At 38.6% G+C, this 24,347-nt stretch overlaps 1 protein-coding gene across 1 annotated transcript; it reads right to left on the bottom strand.

Moving 5' to 3' along the window:
* Positions 1–456: 456 nt before the first annotated feature.
* Positions 457–17,020, bottom strand: WSB1 (WD repeat and SOCS box containing 1). Its single transcript, XM_082861438.1, has 9 exons — positions 16,719–17,020; positions 10,062–10,230; positions 8,962–9,230; positions 7,515–7,646; positions 6,104–6,204; positions 3,670–3,842; positions 3,049–3,162; positions 1,880–1,987; positions 457–1,604 (listed from the first exon to the last, which is right to left on the bottom strand). Exons 1-9 carry the CDS (start codon positions 16,756–16,758, stop codon positions 1,445–1,447), a joined length of 1,266 nt encoding a protein of 421 aa, XP_082717564.1. The 5' UTR covers positions 16,759–17,020; the 3' UTR covers positions 457–1,444.
* Between the last annotated feature and the right edge of the window lie 7,327 nt (positions 17,021–24,347).

Below are 24,347 nucleotides of genomic sequence, written 5' to 3'. Positions count from 1 at the left end.
GTAACTTGGGTAGATTTTCCACTGGCTTTTGAATTTATAAGCTACAACTATATACACCCCGAAAAGAGCAACTTGTAAGAACTTCAGAACAGTTTCTCAGTGGAGACAAGTCTTCAAGGGTACGCATGGCTACTAAAAGTTTTCCTCATTTTGCCTCCTCAAAGGGCCCACACCACTAGATTTTTTTCTTATGGTTACTTTAGCCAGAAAGGTTTACTATAAGCCTATTAGGTCCCCTAAAAGATCGTAATTTTCTTTTGCTCAGTAGTTATTTTAAAGTAAGCATTTCTGCAACAGTTCTCCAAGAACAAACCAAGTAAAAGTGGTTGCATTCATGAAGCATTAAGTCTCAAGCAGTGCCCTACAGTTGTGCTATTTCTTCATTACCGTTCTTATTTAATTTGCTTGTGGTGCTTCCAACATATTTAAGAAACATTTACGATAGTGGCTTTTTTGTTTTACAAGTCTTTAATTAAAAAACTCAACAAAAATATATAATCAAGCATTTTACATAATGCATACATTCTTAATATCTGCAGGTAAGATAAATAACAGAAGGCAAAAGCAGATATACTAATTGTATTGCTTCTCTTTGGCAAGTCACCAATATTATCCCCTGCAGAAACACAGGATAAAATGTGTAAAAAATAAACAAAAAGCAAAAAAACCCACCACGGTCTTAAAATAATTGTCCCTTAGTACAAACAACAAAATATTTAGCAATAATGCAGTAGATGGAGTTTTCAAATTGACTAAAATTTATTATAATACTTTACTTATACCACAGGGGTTAAAGTTGCAAGCTGCTTTCCAAAATTCAGGCCCACAGCAGTAGTTAGGAGAAAAAAAAGAAGAAGACACCCTTTTCTCCTGGTGTATCCCGGCTATTTTTCATTTAATAATGTCACATTCAAATTCTACCTCTCAGATGCCACTCCTAAGGAAAACAAAATCCTTCCCTAGACAAAAGCTGTTTTACTTGAAGGTCAGTTGTCTGACTACCCCCCCAACCAAATACACATTTTGTTATGAGGCATTCAGCTTTCTTAAGTCAGTATTTACCATCTAACTCAATGTCCCAGAATAAAATTCCTTCCACTTTACAGCAAAGATACATATTGTGGCTCTACTGAAGCAATATATACATGTTGGAACTAAAAATCAGAAAAGCAAAAGGGTCCATTCAACACACAGCAGCTTATATCGAAATATATACATGTATGTATATGTTTTCACAGTTACATTTTAGAAAAAAATTTACATTTGATATGTTCAGAAATATTTCTCCTAAGGTCTATAAATAATATTTTAAAAGCTCAACTGATCAAAATGCAATACAAGAATGTATCAAATTAAATAAATCTCCTAAACCTTGAAGTCAGTAAAGCTTGAGGTTTGTGTAAAGTGTGTTGTCAGTCCCCAATACTAGGGAAGACAGCATCCTCTAAACACGGTAGGAGAGGAACTCTAAAACTTTGGAAGGAATCGGCAGCTCCTGGACTTCTTGGGTGGGCATCACTCTCCGGATTGACATGCGACATAAATGTTGAAGGCTAGGGACTTGCCTTGGAGTGGCCCAAAAGTACACACTTCCATCATGTGTCCTACACAGAAGTAAACAAATCACAGGCTCAGTCACACAAATCCATGTATTTCATCGTCCAAAAGCTCAGACAACTACCACCGAGGCTGTGAATTACAGCCACAGACTGCGCATCAAAACCTAATTCAGGAGACCCGCCCAGTGATCTCCCTCTATGACAAATTAATAATATTATAAAGAGCCCTTATGGAAGTTTTACTGACAATAAAATACAGGCTGCTTTGACTAAAAGCCACCTTAAATTGCCTCTTAAAAGAAAAGAGAAAAATCACTTACCCAGCAGCTAAAACACTGCCATCAGTAGAAAAGGCACAGCAAAGACCATTGCTCAAAGGTGCAACTTGCACTGGATAATCCTCATCAATTCTCCAGAACCTCACCATTCTGGAAAGGAAATAAACCGTCCAGTGATTATCTAGTAGGAAATTTAAGGTAAAAGCAACTTTTAAAATTCAGAAAGAAATGCCACTCTGGGCTGAGTCACAAAATATACACACAAACACACACACACACACACACAAATCACTGCAGCAATGACTGGAACTTGCTTTACATATTATTAAATCTTATTAAAGATTTTGTAGTTTATACCAATTGGTAATTTGGATTAATTCACACTAAGAGACTATAAAGCATGGCTGCCTTCACTTCCCAGTGTTCTGATCTGTAATATGCCCACAACCGGAAACTTTCTCCTTACTTCCTTACACTTAAAATATAATCGGTATCTGATCTGTTTGACTCTTTTCAAGAAGTTTATGAAACTTTTCACCTAGGTAGAGTGTGCCTAGGAATAGCAGACAACTGATAGTCAGAAACTAGCTGAACAAACAGGAAAACAATGGCTGCTGGCAAATAAAGAACTCTCCCCATACGTTTGCTAACATTCTAGAAAGATGGTAATGAGTCACTTTCTGAATGATGTGACCAAATTGCTTAATGCTATATCCATGCACATTGATAAAAGTATGAGAAAATGGAATGGCTACATCTAGTTTTTGCTTACCAATAAGCAGCAAATCTCACTCATGTGACATTTCATCTTTATAGTCTCAGTTTCAGTGGATACAAATGACTCTGTTTTAATCATGTATTTCACTTTGAAAATGTTCTTCTGTTTCAACCTTTATAAGATATTACTAAGAAAATCTGTCAGCTGAGCTAAAAAGCTAATTAAAAATGCACCCAGTTTGCCTGAACCAGTTAACAAACAAAGAACACAGGGAAAGGCACGCGTTATCTTTAGTTTACATAAATACTATGCAGGCCAATATTCTTTAAGACACATCAACATCTCCCAAGGTCTTGTCTAGAAAAAGGGCCATTAAAACCCAAACTGCAGAAAGGCCATATTTTTCATCCTTAAGAATGTTTTTTATTAAGTAGAAGAATGAAAGGAAATCTTTACAATAATAAATAGGTCACGTTGTAATTCACACACTTACTTATCATCAGCAAGACTTGCAACATGCAGTCCGTCATGACTAAACGAGACAGATCGTACCCATCGGTCATTTGCTCCTCCAGCAAATATGGGAGTAGGTGGGGGAAACAGGTGCCTGAGGTCAAAGACATGTTTTCAGTGGAAATGAGAGTCACTTCAAGAAACAAAACTACCCAGGTACAGAGTACATCAGTCTTTGGAATAATGTTTCAAGTGGCCTTAACAAACACAACTGAGAAGACTGAGCAGAGCTAGTCTATCCACTTTAAACGAAGCGATTAAACCTAATTACTAATCGTCGTCTTACAGAGTGGTTTAAGACTAAGTCCAACTTTAGTTTTAACTATGTTTCCCAAGAAGAAACTCTAAATATAATTACCACCTCTACAGAGTCATGTACTGTTAAGTAACAATAACAAGATCTGTATCAAGAAAGTCAAATTAATTTGTAGAATTTAGATTGCATTATTAAAGGGCCTAAATGATACCGAAATTTTAAATTATGACAGAGTGCAATTTTAGATTTCACATGTTAATGATTCTAATCATCCCCATGACTTCTTAAAAGCTACACTGATAGTAGAGATGAATTACAGACTAAAATAATTCATGCTGTACCCACCCAAATTCCATCAGAATGTCTCCAGTGTGTGGATCCCAGATATAAACTCGAGTATCATAAGATGCCGTAGCCAGTAATGCTCCATCAGGAGAAAAGTCACAAGCTACAACATCATGGTGATGCCCTTCTAGTTTCCGTATCATGGTATATTTATCCATATTCCAAAGGAAAACCTGCAAAAAAGGCAAATGTTATAGCTTCATTCAGACATGCAGAGGACAAAATGGCACATCTTAAACTAAAACTGCTAAATTTAATTAAGATTACATTAAATTAAACATTATAAATTATGAATAATTATGAAAGAATATGCTCAGTGTCATAGTCAAAGATTAAAATCAGTTTTTAAGTTAATTAAAGTAAACATGCAAATTCTATTTCAAATGTTTCTGTTAAATGTTAATTTAAAAATAAGCCTAAACACAAAAAAGGCAATGCAATTTAACCACAAAGTTATACTGACATCCATTTATTCCAAAAACTAATTAACTAAAATATACAGAAATAAATAGGGTTAAGTACTACAAACCCCCTTCTTTTTTTTTTCCAGAAACTACCAAATTTTTAAAAAATATACAGACAGAAAATATAAGGTTAACAAATTGTTACTCCATTGGCATCTCCCTTTGAGATAATCACTTGTTTACAATAGGCTTGGGTCACCAACGTGAGCCTAGGAAGAGAAACAGATACTGCAAGCAAAGAGAATTTTTCACAGCCAAATGAAATTTCTTTGGCAAACAACAAGGATGTTAAACCACATTACAAAATGAAAATGCTAATTTACGAAAATAATACAATTAACAACATTTCTGTGAATCAAGATTTGCCAATCTTATTTTTCCCAAACCAACCATAATCATTAGTCATTTTAAGTATAAAACATTTAAATTACTTTAGTACAAGTTTACACATAGTTTTAGATTCTAAAGATCAGTAGTTATACTGTGCAGAATAGCTCTAAACAGGATTCTAATGTTTACTTCAATCTGTTATATTAAACATGAGCTTGGAGGTTTATTACAATCCTAATAAGACAAACTCTCCTCCTCTTGGAGTAAAGCAATCCTTTTTGCTACGTTTTTCTGCACAGACACAATATATTATTTCCAAAGAAAAATAAATACAAATTTTACATTGGATCAAAGACTTAAGGTATCTCTAGTATCTCAAAGAATTCCAAAAAATAGCACAGAGAAACCATTTGAAAGCCAACTACATTACATTAAATTGGTTTCACATGTTAGACTCCCAATTCCACCAGACTGGAAGATCAATTACATCGGAGGAGTCAGTTGGTTTCACTGTGGGGAAAATTATTTTTAAAAAGAAAAAAAGAAAGAAAGAAAAGCAGAAAGTGGACATCGACCAGCACCTGTGTACGTACAGTACACCTTGCAGCCGAATGCAAGGTTACTTCATCCTATGGTAAAGGTCGCCCCCAGCCCGGTAGCCAGAGATGCCACTCTTTCTGCCCAGCTAACACCATTGTGCGCCTGTGTGCGAGTGGTGCCAGCATAACCTCAATCACACCAATATTGCTGCCACCACCTGTGACAGGGAAAGCAAGAAGCATATGGAAAACACACAGCCTAAAATAGCAATGTCAACATCTAGCTTTGCTCTTCTTATGATTTTTAAAGAACTGAATATTTTTTTCTAAACTGCCAACATTTTCAACTATCATTTTAACACACTTCTTGGCTAAATAAAATGCATTTTAACCAGCCTCCCACCCCCCATTAATTCAAAGTGTATTGTGATCATCACATGTATTTGGACTTCAACCATTTTCATAAATACCTGAAGCTAATAAGATCTCTTTAACTATACTAACTCAGAGCTGGTAGACACTAACTAAAGGAGGGTCCATCAATAAGCATAACCCTCTTAAGAGTCACTTTATACTTAATCTGTCTACAGGTATGCTATGCAAGACAGATCATATCAAATTTAGATGAAATTCACTCCAGGACATACATGACTGTTATTTTTATTCTTATTAGATTTTTAAGTTACTTTTTTTCAGTTAAATGTCCAGGACCAGCTGGGACTTAAAACTTTAAACAGCAAACTGGACCAAAAAAAAAAAAAAGAACAACAGAGAAGAAAATAATTAGCAAGGGAATGTCTTAACATTTGGACTAAATCTCTTCTATAGCACATAAACTCTCCTAGATCTCAGAAAAAATAAAATTGACATACCCCTCATTTCATGAATATCATCTCTAACTAAAACAATCAAATTTCTCACTTTACAATCAATAACTATACTTATTTAATTTCCCTCATGCAAATTCTCCCCCATCATGAAATAACACATTTAAGATATTTAAGACACCGAGCACAGACTTAATAGGTTGCTTAGATTTAAAATGATTATGCACAATTATAATCCAATTCACAGTAAGTATACAAGAACTTTGACACATACTGCTTTACTGGCTCCCACTGAACACAGCATAGAAGAGTCAGGAGAGAATGCACAGCTGTACACCCAGTTCTGATGGCCCCTCAATACTTTCATCATGTTTCCTGAACAAAAGGAAAATACCTGGGTTAACCCTAGAATCTACTTCAAATAAGTAGCATTTCAAAAATGGCAGAATCACAGAATCACAAACTTCTACAGAGGCAGTGATTAATGTATTACAGGGGTTGGCAATATACAACAGTTTCTTATTTTTGTACCTAAGTTTTACTGGAACATGCCCATTGTTGTGACAGTAGAGTGGAGTAACTACTGCAGAGACAGCATGGTCCACAAGCCTAAAATATTCACCATCTGGCCCTTTAAGAAAAGGTCAGCTGACTGACAACTGAAAGTATGTTGAGAGAGCAAGTTCCATATGATATGCGAAAGAAAATAAAATTTAATTTTCAAATGTTTTAACTATTGGGATCCCTTCACCCCTCAATAGCTGAGCAATCAGAGAATTGATAAATGCAGAAGAGGTGCCACATAATTTGGTAATAGTATTAGTGTATTATTCTATCAGGCAATGGTTATTACCCATAAGCTGAAACAAGTCTCCAAATCTGAGGGGTTTGTTTCCTACTACATTCAATTTAAGCTACATTTCCCCAAACAAGCCTGTCAACTTCTAGCTTGAGGCTGGTAGAGCACTAGCAGATCTTAATTAAATATATGGTTTTAGTTAAAACTGTAAACTCTTTCATCAGAGGCTAAGAAGGGGGAAGAGATGCTCACCTCAGGTCTTCTCAAACAAGGTAGACTCTCCAAAACTTTGTAAAAGGATCACAATTATCAATGTTTCCGAAAAAGCTAAAACTTGACACTGATATTCCTTTTACTATATTGGAGGGCAAATCTCTCACTTTTTATAATTCTTACTTAAACTATCCAACTTATTATTATTAGTATTTACATCCTATAAATTCTGGTGTATAAATCATGTTTGAATTTACATTTTATTAATTACTAAGTTATATCCTTTGTTAGGTCAAGATCTACTTAAATTTTCACTAGGCAAATGAAGGAAGTTAATAATCCTCCCCAATATAAAGGAAATAAAACACAGACCAGTTCAAATAAAACCCTAAGATTGATCCAGATTTTGTCCTCAAATAGTTGGTACAGATCTGTGTAGTTAGTTTCTGAGTAACATCAGATTGTTTACTTAGAGTAACTGCTGGCTCCTATTCTGGGTCACATTTATGGTTTTGTTTGATCTGTACAGGGAAAGGGACCAAAGGACTAAGCAGAGAAAAGGAAACTTTGATCATGTCACTTTTAATGTCAAATGCCCCAAGTGTTCGTAATACCTTTCAGTAGTAATATCCAGAAACTAATTCTTTTCCACAGCCTAGAAAGAAAGACATACCATCATCTTTCAGGTCCCACACTCTCAGAGTTTTGTCTCTTGAAGCTGACACCAGGATCAAGCTCCCATCTGGAGCAAAAGTTAAATCTCTGACCACTTCAGTATGATCTACCAAGTTAAGGAGGAGTTTTCCTAAATGCAATGGAAGGTGGGAAAGAGACAATGTTAATAATTTTAATCAGCTTCCATATTAAAAAAATAGGGTTGAGATCACCATTAAAAAAAAAAAAAGAATAGAAATATCTGTGTACCTCCTTAGTTTACCAAGTGTAAAATGACTTATTTACTAGTGCCTTTACTATTATCTTTAAAGATTCAGTATTTACATTGTTACAAAATAGATTATTTCCAAGATACCAAAGCCTAAATTAGAAAAATTAAAAGGGAATTCCTAAAATGTGAACAAACTCCTGGATGAAGTCAATTTAATATCAAGAAAATCTACACCATTTAAAAATCTTTGTATAGTATGATTTTAAAATACAAAATCAAAATTTTCCTTTTCTTTTACTTGGCTTAGACTAAGAATGGACTGTCAAACTCCCCCAAAGATACATGTTATTCTATAACAGCCTAAATTTTTAAACATAATCTCGATGAAAAAAAGGTACTTTATTCCTCTAATATTATAGAGTTTTGTTCTTCTATGAAAAGCAATGTGCTTACTTTAAATGTTTTCCCAGAATTCAATCAAATTTACTGACTCATTATCCCCACTCAGTGTTAGTATCACTTGTTGTATTCTAATGTACATAGTTTTAATGCTCATTTTAAAAAATCCTTTAAATTTTGGAGTACATACTATCAGCCAGAAACTTTTAGGTAGTGAACAACACATTTACTTTTTAAAAATTTATTTTATTTTACTTTATTTTGGCTGTGCTGCATGGCTTGCGGGATCTTAGTTTCTGACCGGGGATCGAACCCATGTGCCCTGCAGTCCTAACCACTGGATCGCCAGTGAATTCCCACAACACATTTACATTTAATTGCCCAAAGAATTTAACTTCTCAACCTATCTGGTTAAACTTTAGATAAAATGTCATTAAAACTTTCCAGAGGTTAGATAATGATTGTTGAAAACCAGATTTACCTTGAAAGCCTCTAAGCTATCAATCATTGAAAAAGTATATAAGAAAACACCTTGCAATTTGAGTCATAAACTAAATTACCAGTTTATAAGTGATAATTAACTAAACATTCCTTAGACGTGCCCTTCCTACTATAATATTCTCTGAAGAGTGATTAAGCAATATGAACTCTATTTTCCTAAATTAAAACTATGAGCTGAAGATGCTATTTAGGCCAAATATAAAGATACATTCATAGCATCAATTCTTGCTTCTCTGTGAGTTAAAATCCTCAAATTATGTATTCTTCCAGTGCCTATGAGCTATGCTTGCATCATGAGATAATCAGGTTTGCTTTCAAAACTATGACTCCATACCTGTATATACATCCCATATTTTGATACGCCCATTGTTTAACCCTGTGGCAAGGAGTAGCTGATCTTGTCCAAATCTGAATCGATGCCATTCTATGTTTACACAGCGACTCTGTTTTTCTGGAACTGAAGATCCAAAAGCAAGACTCCAGACTATATCGCCACAGTCTATAATATGTTCACGAGGCTTATTTTTTTGACCACCATCACTGTTTTGTCTTGACAATCTTAAACTGCTTGAATTGGTGATATTCTTGGTGCCATGCAAGAGACTGGGTAGAAAAAAAGGTCAGATTGAAATCTAGTTATTATTTACTCTGGACTCATGTGAATACTAAATAATGATAAGTGTTTGTTAAAACAACTTCAGTATTATTATAGTGATACTGAATAACAACAGAATCCTTATAGATGGGAAGAGGAAAAGTTGCTACAAGCTACATGGGCATGACCAAATAAATTCAGACTAAAAGAAATCCTCAGTGTATGAGAAAAAGTTCAACAATAAAGCAATTTATAATTTATTCATTTCAAATTTGTTTTAATATATCCTTATTGATATAGAAATCCTATCTCAACCAGGATTCCTTTAATTAACCCAAAAGTATAAACAAGCAAAAAACAAAAACAAAAAATTCTGAGAACATTAAGATATTGTGAAGCTGACACCAGAAAACTACCTTAAACCCCATAATAATAAGTAGTTTCCCATACGTTCTAGACCTAATCTAATATGTAATAAGGACATTAATGACGAAAACCATAAAGGTGAACTAAACACAAAAAGGAGGGAAAGATTAAACTTAGTAGATACATTTTAGAAATTGCACTACCAAGGCACAATTAACCTGCCTTTTGATATATGGAAAAGAAAAATTTAAAAACACCAAAGTATCTGAGAAAGTATTCTATAATATATAAGGCCAGACAATTCTTCCCACAAATTTTCCAACAAATATATTCAGCTTATGAGTAAAATTCATTTACAACAGTCTCCAAAGGAAAAAACTTAAATATCAAAATAATCTTATTATTCCACACAGAGAAAAAAATAAAATCTAGAAACAGACAGATACAAAATACAAAAAAGAAAACAGTCTTACAAGTTCTTAAGGCACTGGGACCACGGAACAAGCTTTACTGCACGGTGTCCTTGTGACCAAGCAAAGTATGAACCATCTGGAGCAAAAGCAACAGTCCAATTTTCACGACCACATTTCTTGTCAAAAGGAGCCGCAGGAGCTAAAAGTTCACCTATAGTACGTGATCTCACTAAAAGAAAAATAAAAAATATAGGATATCATATATAACCAACAATGAATTGGAGACAGCATCCATGTTACTTTGGGATCCACTCAGCTCCACTGAGTTTCTCCTTTTTCTATGTAGACAAGGTACAATGAGTTCTGCATTCTACCCTTTGAGGGGAGATGTGTGGGGTGAAGACCCCGTAATGAGAATAAGCATCTTTAAGTTTTGATAAAGTGATCCTCCTAAAATTTCCCAAATCAAGAGCTTTTTAAGAAAGTTTCAAAACAAAAAAAAAACTGGTCAAATAACAATAATGTAATGATCAATCAGGGCTAGCAATTACTGAAGTCCTGACTTTTGCACTGCCTTACGTTTTCCTCAAATTACTAACATTTAAAATGCAAGAAACTGAAGTTGCTCTGCAGGAAAAGTATCTTCCAAAAAGTTTGTAGCTTTCAAAAACCATGAACCACTATAAAATAAAGTTTTATATCATTATTCAAAGGAAGCACTATAGGGACTTCCCTGGTGGCACAGTGGTTAAGAATCCAACTGCCAATGGGGGGGACAGGGGTTCGATCCCCGGTCCGGGAAGATTCCCACATGCAGCGGAGTAACTAAGCCCGTGCGCCACAACTACTGAGCCTGTGCTCTAGAGCCCGTGTGCCACACTGCTGAGGCCTGCGTGCCTAGAGCCTGTGCTCCGCAACAGGAGAGGCCATCGCAATTAGAAGCCTGTGCACTGCAACGAAGAGTAGCCCCCGCTGGCCGCAACTAGAGAAAGCCTGTGAGCAGCAACCAAGACCCAACACAGACAAAGATAAATTAAATTAAAAAAAAAAAAGCACTATAAAATGGTCTAGTCAAAACATGAAGTCAAACATGAATATTCTTATCTTTTTCAAGTCACAAAAAACACAAAATCCTCAGAAGTAGAAGGAACTTAAAGGTTACTTAGTCCAGCCTCCCCAACCAGTGCTTTAAAATGCACTGTATTTGGGACTTCCCTGGCGGTCCAGTGGTTAAGACTCTGGGGTTCAACTGCAGGGGGCACGGGTTCAATTCCCGGTGGGGGAACTAACATCCCGCACGCTGCTCAGTGCCACCAAATAAATAAAATGCGTTGTTATTTGTGATTCTCGAATAGTGGTCCTCAAGCGTCTTCCTAATGGGCCACAAACTGACCCAAAAACGGAAGTAATTCTTTTGGTTTTTAAGGACAAAAAAAAAAGAACAAGTTCATATATTCTAAATTTAGTTACCAGAACTTAAATTTAGCATTCATAACTAAAACTGGCATATTTGGGACTTCCCTGGTGATGCAGTGGTTAAGAATCCGCCTGCCAATGCAGGGGACACAGGTTCAAGCCCTGGTCTGGGAAGATCCCACATGCCGTGGAGCAACTAAGCCCACGAGCCACAACTACTGAGCCCGCGCGCCTAGAGCCTGCCCGTGCTCCACAACAACAGAGGCCACCGCAATGAGAAGCCCACGCACTGCAACGAAGAGTAGCAGCCACAAATAAATAAATATACTTTTAAAATAAAATAAAATAAAACTGGCATATTAAGAGTATACAGAGAATTTTTCTTCTGCCTTTAACAAGAAGGATAATCAACAAGTTCCTATTGTACATGTGCACATGCAAATGCGGCTGCTATTTCCTCAATTCTGGAAAAGGATCTTTTTCTTTTTTGGCTGCATTGGGTCTTCGTTGCTGCGCACAGGCTTTCTCTAGTTGCGGTGAGCGGGGGCTACTCTGCGATGCGGTGTGCACGTTTCTCCTTGTGGTGGCTTCTCTTGCAGAACACAGGCTCTAGGCGCGCGCGCTTCAGTAGTTGTGGCTCGCGGGCCCTAGAGCGCAGCCTTGGTAGTTGTGGCTCACGGGCTTAGTTTCTCCGCGGCATGTGGGATCTTCCAGGACCAGGGCTCGAACCCCTGTCCCCTGCATTGGCAGGCGGATTCTTAACCACTGCACCACCAGGGAAAGGATCTTAATCAGTCTATCACCACTGCTCTTGGGTCTGTCTTGATTTCAAATTTTGCTACTCTTCCTTTTTAGTTATAAGTCACCTTCGGTTTAGTTTCCCTATTATCTATTTTGTGATCTGTTGCGTGTTCAACTCTATGGTCTATTTTTATGTTTTGGGCTTAAAGTTTCCAACAACTAAACTTCAATATATTCTACGTACTGCAGTTCAAATGAGAACCACATATACTCCGATTGCAAGAGCAAATATATATATGTATACAAACTCCAACAATGTATTCATTCAGTGACATTCCAGTCTCCACGTATGCTCCACCAACAGGGAGTGTAGCACCTGGGATGTGACAGGGGCTCAGAAAATATTTATTGAACGAATATGAAAGCATGTGTATAAGTTCCCATTCTTAAGCGATTTAAATATTTCCTCGGGATTTCCCTGGTGGCGCAGTGGATAAGACTCTGTGCTCCCAGTGCAGGGGACCTGGGTTCGATCCTTGGTCAGGGAACTAGATCCCACACGCATGCTGCAACTAAGAGTTCGCATACCACTACTAAGGAGCTGGCAAGCCGCAACTAAGGAGACTGCCTGCTGCAACTAAGACCTGGTGCAATCAAATAAATAAAACAAAAATAAATATTTAAAACAATAATAAATAAATAATATTTCCTTGCCCAATTCTTTGATACATTAACAATGAGATTATGGTTTAAAAAGTAAAACAAAGCAAAACTGAAATCTGTTTTCCTATGATATTCATAAATATAAATATGCACCTATTTTGGCACAGCTGAAATTATTGGAAAATTTCCTTTTGATGACTCAAAATCTTCCTCCGTGACACTCCACCCACTCAGTACTGGGTCTGATCTAAAAGAATAAGCCTGATTCTGCTCTCACATGACATTCATATATTGAAGACGGCCATGACATCAGCAACTAAATCTGTTCACCAGGATAAAATCTGGTGAGTTTTCAATTACACGGTTTCAAGTCCATTCTCCACCTACACCTTCATACTTTTCTGGATAAACTCCAGTTAGTAATGGCCCTCAAAAAAGTGGAACTTTTTCAACCAAACACAATACTTCAAGTGTGGTTTAATCAAAGCAGAACCCCCCACCTACCCCTGCCCCACTTGTATCACATGACTTTAATACAAAATTCACAAACCGGTGACACTCTTATGCCTGTAGAATGATTTTTTTAAATATACAAATGAGGGAGTTCCCTGGTGGCCTAGTGGTTAGGATTCTGGGCTTTCACTACCAAGGGCCCGGGTTCAATCCCTGGTTGGGGAACTAGGATCCCACAAGCTGCACGGCGCGGCCAAAAAAAACAAAACCAAAACCAAAACGCTCACACACAAATGATTTTTGAAAGGGCTGGCTGCTCCATGTCCCCTATATTCCTCCAAGCCCACAGTCTTTCATTTATGTGCCTGGTCCCTGAATTTGCAACCCCTGCCTAAATCTTTTTTTTTTTTAAACATAGGTTTCTATAACCACATCTATCTTTTAAAATCCACAAATTTTAGGAGAAAAAGAAAATCAAAGTTCACAAATGAGGGAAGCAAGTTTTAAAATTCAACTGAAAAATGCAAGCATTATCTTAAAAAGAGAAAGCCCCTGATTAAACTAGATGAGTATACTTATATAACTTCCATCTCAAAAAACAGAGGACTGGCCCTTGCATTCAACTTCAAAAACATCTGGTAGATTAGACTAAAACTCATTTCTCCTTTAGCAAGCATAAGCAAGACTAACTTTCCTACAGAAGACTCATTTTTTAAAATCTGTATTTTAGGATCACTCTGTATTTTTCTTCTTTCATCTTGACCACAATCACAAAACTCCTCTTGTGTAAAGGGTGGTAATAAATTAACTAAAGAACTGGTTCGGATAACAAAGACCATGAAATAATAAGCTAATCTACTCTTGAAAATATATATATATATATATATATATATATTTCAAGAAATAGGGCCACCCTAAAAAAATACTGCCAAATAAATACAAACAAGTACTGAATTAATAATTACCTTGTGTTTCTTTGCTTGTTAACAGGCATATAAAATGATCACTGCATTTTAATCAAATAATTTAAACACTCATTTAAATACTTACTGGTATAATATTATAAACTAGCACGAGGTTTATAATGAAGAAAAAATTTTAATTAAATCTTTATATACTACTTACAACTGTTGAATGTAAGTATCCTAAGATACTATAATTTAATGACCTTGTATAAGGGAAAAGCTGCCTGCCATGGGAACTTGGCCATTGGATACAACACCACATTATTAATATCCGCACAGTAGTAACACATCATCTGAGTCACTGCTCAACCAAGCAAACCACATTCAGTTCCTTCTTCACATTCCTCCCTGCAATTTCATAACTAGAAAGAGAGGATCTGTGGCAGAACCTTGTGAAAGAGGGCAGTAGCTCTAGGCAGTAACTCCCTGTCACAGAGACTTCTTTAAACATTCATGGAATCTTGCCTCCTCTTTCAGTACTTACTTGAGAAACCAAACAGCTATAATTAATACCCAAGAAAAAATGTTAGTCCTTACTGATAGATACAAAGCAACGCAGAGGTATTAGTGTTTAACTTTGTATTCAAATGATATTTAAAAAAAAGAAACAAAAACCTGGGTTTTAAGAAAACAAAACTTACAAAAGGCAAAAGTTCTTTTAAATATAGCAACTTTATACTATATAGTAACTTTATATAGTTATATAGTAACTTTATATTATATCCAGGAAATAACACTGAGACAAATATGCAAAAAAAAATATATTTTTTTAATTCAAAAAGCTATTTAGTGCATGGTTCTACCTTATGCAGGTATGCTAAGAACCTCTATCCATCCCTTAGAAGAGAGGATTGGAAAGTTTTCAAAATGATTCATCAACATGAAATAAAATACAGATAAATGAAAGGCAGATCACTCATCTGCAATACTGCTGTGAGTAGGAAAAAAAAATAGCACTGAATTGAGAATAAGAACTTTTAAGTTCTATGTTCCACAGTTAAAATAAAAATTGGACATGAATTTTCTCTGTATGTTTAAAATAGTCATTAAAACCAGAGTTAAAGTCCCCTCCTAACCTGCCATTCAACCTTATCTCTAAGAGAACAAAAGTCCAGAACTCTAACACAGCTGTCTCTAGGTATAAAAATTCACCCACAAACAGGATACAGGGCCTTTTGGATACTTCAGCTTCTCCCTTTCTCTAGAAAACCTCCTCCAAGGATTCAATAAAGGCACACGTTTAGCTGAAGAACAAGAAAATGCAAAGGCTCTCTGCTCAGTAGCTACCTCCAATTTTCATTTAATTAACACACAGTATTGGGCTCTGGGGAGCGATGAGGAGATGCTAAATCTATTTTATTTTTTTAAATAAAAACTGTCTATCTATCTACCTGTCTATATTTTTTTGTCCATGCCGCGCGGCTTGCGGGACCTCAGGTTCCCCGACCAGGGATCCCGCAGTGAAAGCGCCCAGTCCTCACCACTGCACCGCCAGGGAAGTCCCCGAAACTGTATGTATTTAAATAAGGTGTATAACATCACTTGATAAGTTCAGGGTTTACAAGCATAGCAATCAATGCACAGCACCCGCAACTCGCCCAAAGTTGTTCCAGTTATATTACCTTGAGAGAGGATTTAATTAATGTGAGGTGCTTTCTACTGAGTCAGTGGGTGGGTCCTGACGCAGGACCTTCAACATCTGTTGGCCTGTCTTCTGCTTGGCAGGGCTGGCCACTAAGCCAGTTTCCAGACAGCCTTTTCAGGAGTCTGCTCTTCCGTAGATCAGCTTTTCTCCGGTCACTCCACCCAACCACCCTGCTCCTCCCTGCTCCTCTGAGTGTGAGAGATAACCGAGTCCTCCCCAGAGCCGCTGCCTTTCTTAACGCCATGCCACTTTTTAAAATACTGCTTTTTCCAGGCTGATGGCACTCTTCGGCTGCATTTCTCCTTATAATTGTTGGTATACACGAAGACCCATCCTTTCATAACAGCTCAGGTCACACAAGTTTACTTTTCCCCACTGGAAACTTTTTTAAGAGCCCTGGAGACTTGCCCAGCCCTCCCCTGCCCACTCGACGCCCCAGCCCCTTAGCCAAAAGAATCCAGAAGAATGGCCGGCCCTGCGCGGACCTCCGATGAGAAAACTGTGGGGTGGGGGGGTGGTCCCCGGGGAAGCGTGTCCATCTCCGGCCACACAATCATTGCAACCCTCGCCACTCGGCGCCCTGGTTCTCTTTGCCTCTAATATCCGCGCACCGCCTCCCTCCGTGCCAGGCGCACAGCAGGCGCCGCATCAATGCAGACCCCATTTACCCTCGGCGACACCCACGCGCAGGGCCGCTTCCTTTCTCTTCGCTCCAGGGCTTGGCCCCGGCTCACTGTTCTTCCTCAGACTCAGAGACGCTTCCTCCCGAACCTCTGCCTCTCCGCAGCCCCCGCGCGCTCACCAGCAACCCTCACCCATCGTCCCATTCCTCACCGATCTCTTTCTCGTTGACCCTCGGGGGAAAGCTGGCCATCTATGGGGCACCGTCTGATTCCGGGGGCGCGATGCGGACGCAACGACAGAGAAGGGAAAGGCGAGCGCCGAGGGGCGTGACGCGGGCTGGGTCCCTCCCGGTCCCGGGGACGGAGGGGAGGGGCGGGGCGGTCGCGGCGGCTTCTGCCGACTGCCCCGGGAAAGCTCCGGGAGGCCTCGGACCAAACTACGGAGTCAAACACAGACAATAGATGCTGTTCCCTTCCTCACGCCTACGGACCAAGACGCTCCCCTCCTCACAACCGACTGCAAACGAGACACTGGAGACAAAATGGCGCGTGCCGCGGGGGATAGCAGGGCAGCGGGGGCGGGGCCTCGTGACGTCACAGGGTGATGGCCAGCCTCCCGACGTTCGGGACGTGACGGCCTCGGCTCGGCGCCGCGCATTCTCTCCGGGTGCGCGCGGGCGTTGTCCTGGGGACGCGAAAGGGGAGCCGGAAGAGCGCCGGGGCGGAGGAGGAAGGGGAGGCTGTAGCCGCAGCCCAGCCCCAAACGCTGGGTTGGAACTTACCGACTATGCGTTTTAATTGTGTTATTTTCCCGGCCGGGAGGCCAGCATGGTATTTGTAAGTTGAAGAGCCTTTGAAAAGGCAAACACAGAATTGTATAATACATATTAGCTCACACCGTAAAGATTGCATGGAATTTAAACTGACTGAACTGTAAAGAACAAAAAAGACGTTTCAGGTTTTAACTCGGTTTGGCCACCTCCCCGGCCCTCATGTGCCGGGGAACTGGAGGTTGCAGTGATGAGAACAGTGAGAAGACAATGAACATCGCTATGCGCCCACACGTCCGGCCGCGAACGTTCTGACGAGAGCCAGCCGGTTTTTGGAAGGGCCGAGGTGACCCGAATTCAGGAACAGGGAGACCCGGGCATGATGGCGTCCCGCCCCACCATGAGACCTCCCGGGGCTGTCTTTGTCCTGGTTGCTTCCTGCAGCTGGGCCTGCCTCGGGGCTGCAGCGAGGCTGGCGGTCAGCAGTGTCCCTGCCACTGGCCAAAGCAGACCTCACAGTGTCTGCTGAGAAGCAGCCCTTACTGCGCCCAAGGTCTAGGCCTCCGGGAGGCAGCTAACCATTCACACAGCAGAGCTGATAAACGTGTCAGTGTCTGCCAGAAGCCAAGTTGGTTCCCGTATACAGATGACATATTTGCATTTTAATTGGCTCTTCTGTGGACTCTAAACCTAGTTCCAAAGGAGGACAACTAAGGCTGGGAATTTCAAATATGCAGCAGATGCTGATGGGAGAGGAGTTGCATAGCCAAACTCTTTTGAGAGATCTCAAGTGACAGCACCTAGGCATGGCTACTTCATCTTTTTCTTTGCATAAGGATAATTCTTCCAATGGTGAGATGTTTAATACCAGGTACAAGAAATCATCCCCCCTCCTTTTTTAAAAAAAATCATTTTGTTACATTCAGTCAACATATTTATTGATGGTTTACTCTGTGCCAGATACTGGGGCTAGTTGTTGAATACTTATAGTAGAACAAAAGAAAAATTTTAATGCAGTCTTGTAGCTCAGATACCAATATTTCTATCAGTCCCTGCTAATTCTTCTAACGAACTGCTAGTACCTCTGTTTACATGTACTGTACCAAACAAATTCATGGAAAATACCAGTTCTTGAGTGTCTGTGAATTGTTTTGGTGACTTTTTCGTACAATTGTTTAATTCCACTCTAGTTCATTACTGCTAGTCAACAGACTTCCAGACCATTTCCTCAACTGGCAAAGTATGACAATGGAATGAAAAATAATTGTATGACTTGCATACTCATTAGTGCTAATATGTACTATTTATTGGGTCCATGCTACATGTCAGGCACCGTGCCATATAAGTGCTTTTGTGGATTAACCCATTTAATACCCACAGCAGTATGAGCAGTGTATTAATCATTTATATTTTACCAACAGTTAGTAACTTGACGATAGTTACAGAGCTCCGAAGTGATAAAGCGCTAGATTTGAACCCAAACTTGTGTACTGCCCTGCGCTACTTCCCTGCTACCTTGTCTCTCATAAATGAACCCTACCATGAGAAGTAAATACGTACGTGGCATTTCATATTTATATTTGCTATGTTAATGTCAAATCCGAATGGCTCTCTTACCGCCTGCATATCCCATAAAGCTGAGCTTCTCCAGAGTTTTATTCTTGTTCCACAGCTGTTTTTCTTCTTCCACACTCTCCCTGCGTTATGACAACCTCTCTTTGGGGTTTAGTTACCAGCTGTGTGTGAAGACTCTCAAGTCCAGACCTGCCTTCTTTCTTGGGCTTCAGATTTACATATTCAGATACTTACAATAAAGCCTGATATGTCACAACTGAGAACAATCTTCTCTCCCAAAGGTGCTCCATCTGTTACATTCCCTACCCTAGTGAGCATGGCCATCCAGTCACCCAAGCCGGAAGTTTTCAGACTCAGGCCACTCTCCCCCAACCCCATGTGGCATGAATCAGTCCCCAAGCCCTGCCAGTATTTTCTCTTAAACGTTCTGGAGTCTGTCTTCTCTGTTCCAAAACAGCTGCCACTGTCTTAATTCAAGAGCTTGTCATGTCATCTCTCTTAACACTCCTTTACAACCCCACACCCTAAGAAACCGCCATCAACACCTTGGTGCATTTCCTCCTAGGCTTTTAAAATTTTACTAGCTCTGTGTCCTTGGGCAAATTTGTTAACCTCCCTATGCCTCAATCTTCTCATCTGTAAAATGGAGATGGTAATATTACCTACTTCACAGTTTTGAGAATTAAGTGAGTTAATGTGAGAAAAACATTTAGAACAGGGTCTGGCAACAGAGTGTCAGATACTAAGAGTAAGATATAAGTGTTAGATACTATTTTTCTACATAATAATCCCAGCTAGCTGCAAAAGTGAAAGATCAAAATCTCATAAAATATAAGGGATTGGCAAAGAGCCATAAAAATAACATCAAGTATATGTATAATCAAAATCATAAGTAAAAGTTCTGGAAAGCATTCACTTCCAAAACAAAGCTGATCCAACCACTAAAAACCCGTTTTCTTGGATCTCATTCTTGAGTTATTCAGAAAACATTGCTGCTGTGTGGTTAGCTACTAAGGGTGATTTAGTCATGATTTTTTTATGTGGATATCATTTCTTTTAAAATTTTTGAACCAACATTTACTATCTTGAAATATCATTTTTAAAAAATTTACATCCTGTCTTATTCCATTTTCTCACCTCTCAGCAAAATGTTGTATTAACAGTTTGGCATCGGGAATTCCCTGGGGATCCAGTGGTTAGGATTCCATGCTCTCACTGCTGAGGGTGTGGATTCAGTCCCCGGTCGGGGAACTAAGGTCCAGCAAGCCACGCAGCTTGGCCAAAAAGAAACAAACAACAACAACAAAAACACAATTTGGCATTTTCATGTAGTTATATCTCTTAAGGATGTATTTTTCGACACTGTTTTCTTATACTGACAGAGAAGTACATAGCATTAGAGAGGGGAAGCAAAAATTATTACCTTCTTTTGTTTAAGGACAATAAATATAACCATTTTATATGTAAATAATTAGAATTTTGGAGTAGAATACAATATAAAATTTTGTGTCATGCTTTTTTTCTTTCTCACGATAAAGTAATAGTTTCCTATGTAGATAAACTTTTCACCACATCATTGTAGGTAATTTTAACTTCATTTGGAGGTGAGTTTTTTTCCTTTCCTTCTTCAGAATACATAATATTTAATAGTGCAGAAAGGTGGGCTTCTCCTATAATTAAACTCTCATTACTCATATGGACAGTGTAGGTATATTCCCCTTGATGTTATGAATGTATCCAGTTCAAAATTGTGCCCTGTTTTGGGAGACTCCATATTCACCAAAAGTTAGAACAATTCAAGTGGGTTGTCTCTGAAGTTACAGACAAACCTCTAAATTAGCTTTAAATTGGGAAGGATTCTTGCAGGATCTTGTTTCTGAATATATATCCTGGTGAGAGTAGAAAGTAAGTGTTCCCTTCCTATAACTAAAGGGAAGCAATGTTTACTTAAAATAACAATCAAACATGACTTTAAAAAAAGAAACCCACTAATAATTGTACAACAGGAGTTTGAAGCCTACCACCACCAGAAAAACAAAACAAAACAAAAACAAAACAGAACAACAAACCAACATCCAAAATCCCAAATATTTTATTGTCCCCTAGTGTGGTTAAATCTCAAAGATGAAAAAGATCGCCATCGTCTTTTGACTCACTATTGACTGAGACCAAACAAAAAAAAAGTTAAGAACAGCCTCATTGTTTAAGCAATAGGAAAGTTGCTTGTGTGCCTGTTTGTTTTGCTTTTTGGACCTTTTTGCTATTGTTGCTACAGCTCCCCCAGGCTAAGCCTAGGAATTCGCCCCAAGTTATTCAGTGCTTGGGTCCTAGAGCAGGAGTTTCGGATCTTGGGATTTGTGGAGTTAAGTCTGGGATTCTGGATTGAAGAGTGTGGAATTTGCTCAGAATTTAGCTGGACAAGCATAATTTATACACACAAACATGTGCATTAATAAACTGTAGTAGATACCTTGATAGTTGTAGAACATACAGAAAAAATAATAGAGCCCAGAGGAAAATTCTGGAGGCAACTCCTTTTGTCTGTGTTAGTCTTGCTGGGGATGAAGTGTCTAGAAATGGCCCTACTTTTACCCTGCTGTCTTATTTTTCACTTTTCTTCCTGATTTCACATTTTTTGTGAGGTGTTTGACAGTGTGGTATGAGCAGAACGTTAGTATCAGGTTTTCAAAGATGTATAATTTGATCTTAGTTTACAACTATACCCAGAATGGCCGAAAGTGTGGAAAATGGTGTAGCCAGTCTAGATGTTTCTACATCTATGTCTGAGCCAGAACGCTCCTGGCAGCCTATAGGAAATTATCGTATTGTATCTAAAAGGGTAAGCGGAGACCCTGTCTCCAGTGTTCTGTAGGATTCCCAGAGCTTGTTGCTGAGCTGACTCAGCTCCATCCCCTTCTCCTCTCCTTACCCGCAAACTCAGGGCACCTACACGCAGGCTCAGTCCTTTAGCTCAGTCCTGGACCTTCAGGAGAAATCTGTATAAAATGGAATATTCCATGCAGTGATGGAGATTTTCCTCATATCAATCATTTTTCTCTTCCTCTGATAGAGCTTTGCATTTTCATTTTTCTGAATGTTCCTGCCTATGACCATCTGTAGAGATTATGAGGGAGAAGAAAATTATCTTTCACCGACTGCATGAAAGGCAAGTGTTTCTCTTACTTGTCCTCCCCTCTGTTCTTTGTTTGGGAAATGCTTCTGTACTCTTCTCAACTTCGGTTGCCTGACTTTGGGGGCAACTTTTTAAGTCAGCTGTTTCTTTCTCCCTTCTGTTGGAGGGTGCCAGCATTGGCTGGAATTTGAGTCCTTCTCCGGGGACCCAGAGAGTCCTGCGGACAGCTCGCAAGCTATCTCTACTCGAGCTGCTGGCCCCAGCCAGTCTTGCCCTGGTGGAATGGATTTGAATGCAAGATCTTCCAACTGATACCTTTGCTTGCTAACATATGGGTCATCGTTTCTTTTAGGCTGAGGAATTTCTGACTGATTTCCAACCCTCCTCCATATCGTTTCTTTTTAAGTTCTTTTTTAATCTTCCATATTGTTTTACTTTCTGAATTTGTTTTTTCCTTTCTATGAAATGAATTCTCTTGTTATAATGAAAATGTTTCATTTTCTCTACTTGGTTTTAGGTTCCTTGAGGGCCATGACTTTTCTTTATCTTGGAGTCATTTTTAGGATTTTGCACATAATTGATATTCAATAGATGTTTGTTGAATGGAATTGAATTGACTCTTTCATCTAACTTCCCACTAGGGTATTTGAGGTAAATTGAGAAAGCAGGTGTTCCTATTACTGTCTTTACAAAAATCAAGAGAAATCAAATTCGAAAGTTTGCTAGTAGGAGAGTTCAAAGATTAAGGCAATTGTGATTGAAGCCAATAAAAAAAAATTGTGTGATTTTGCTTACTATTTTTACCTGGAAAAATAAGTGTATTGAAGAAATAATCTCCAATGTATAGTTAGGAGTCTTCGAGACTAGCATTTAAACTAATTTCTCAGGGGCATAGAATCATTTTCAGATTCATAGCTGGAAGGGACCTTAGAGATCATACAGTGTAACCTTATTTTACAGGTGATGAAACTGATATTTGACTCTACAAATGAGTTTCTCATATTCATACAACTAGTTAGTAAAAGAATGAAGATGGGGCACAGTTCTGCTCATGAGGAGCCTGGCACTTTTCACATTGCACTGTAGTTCTTTTACCATACTGTGGTTATTTGTATACATGCCATCTCCCCTCAAAGTGTCATTGGTTAATAGAAGACAGAAGCCATGTCTTTTTCATCTTGCTATTTATGGAAGGTAAAAGGTATAACGCTTGGCAAATATGGCCGCCAAATGGTAGGTGATCAATTAACTCCCTCTGAATTAATTAAATTCTTACCTGATGAAATGTGTTTCTTCTTGGTCTCATGTTCATGAGAAGCCATTTTTTATTTATTCATTAAATATTTATTGATTACCTACTATGTACCAAGTACAATGCTAGTATCAAAATGAGAGTTAAAATGAAGATTTCCTTGGGGAGTGGGAAAAAAAAAAATGAAGATCTCCTTTCAGCTCTGAGTCTATATTAAAATCGTACTGTGGGGTATTAAATATCTCAGTTAGAAAGGAAAGGCAGTGAATTCTCAGCTGATCTACTTCCTTTTTATAGACTTGTTTGCATTTCATAGAATTTTAGTGCTAAAGAGAACTTAAGGTTACCTAAGATCACATTTTCAGTAAATGGCAAATTTGAGGACCAGAATGAACGTCATCTCCCTCAAAATCCAGTATTCTTTCCATTACAAAGAATTCCTTCCTTTCTTTTGCATTTTTGGAACAACATATGCATTAGTTAAACTTATGAGTGTTAATAAAATGGAGATGCATATTTCTTTTCGATTAGGTATCAAATGCCTGAAGGGGGTTATGGAGAGAAAACAGGACAACTGATTCTTAACCAGAAAACAGAAAATGTCTTAATCATCTGCTTCAAATGATAGGATACTAGAGCCGGAAGTTTCCTTAGGGACCAACTGAGCAAGCCCTGTTAGTTCCAGATGAAGGTGCTGAGGCTCAGCTTCACCAAAGTCACATGGTAGGTTTCTACCAGGGGCAGGGCTAGAATACAGGTCCCTGGACTCCTCATCCATGAGGCCAGTGTTTCCCAAACTTCAGTCATTTGAAAACTACCTTTTCAATTTGTCCAAATCCACATATCATTTATGTTAGTATTTACTTAATATTTTTATTTGAATCAAGTTTTTTTGTTTTGTTTTGTTTTGTTTGGCCATGCCTTGCCACTTGTGGGATCTTAGTTCCCCAACCCAGGATTGAACCTGGGCCCTCAGCAGTGAGAGCGCAGAGTCCTAACCTCTGGGCCACCAGGGAATTCCCTATTTTTAAAATTAAAAATTTTCTAATATGTAATGTATTTTAAAACTTCCGGGCTTCCGTGGTGGTGCAGTGGTTAAGAAACCACCTG

This window comes from Leucopleurus acutus (assembly GCF_964270905.1).
Source record: "Leucopleurus acutus genome assembly, chromosome: 19".
Taxonomy (NCBI): Eukaryota; Metazoa; Chordata; class Mammalia; order Artiodactyla; family Delphinidae; genus Leucopleurus; species Leucopleurus acutus.
Note: the sequence above shows the minus strand (reverse complement) of the source record. Positions and strands in the feature narration are given on the sequence as shown.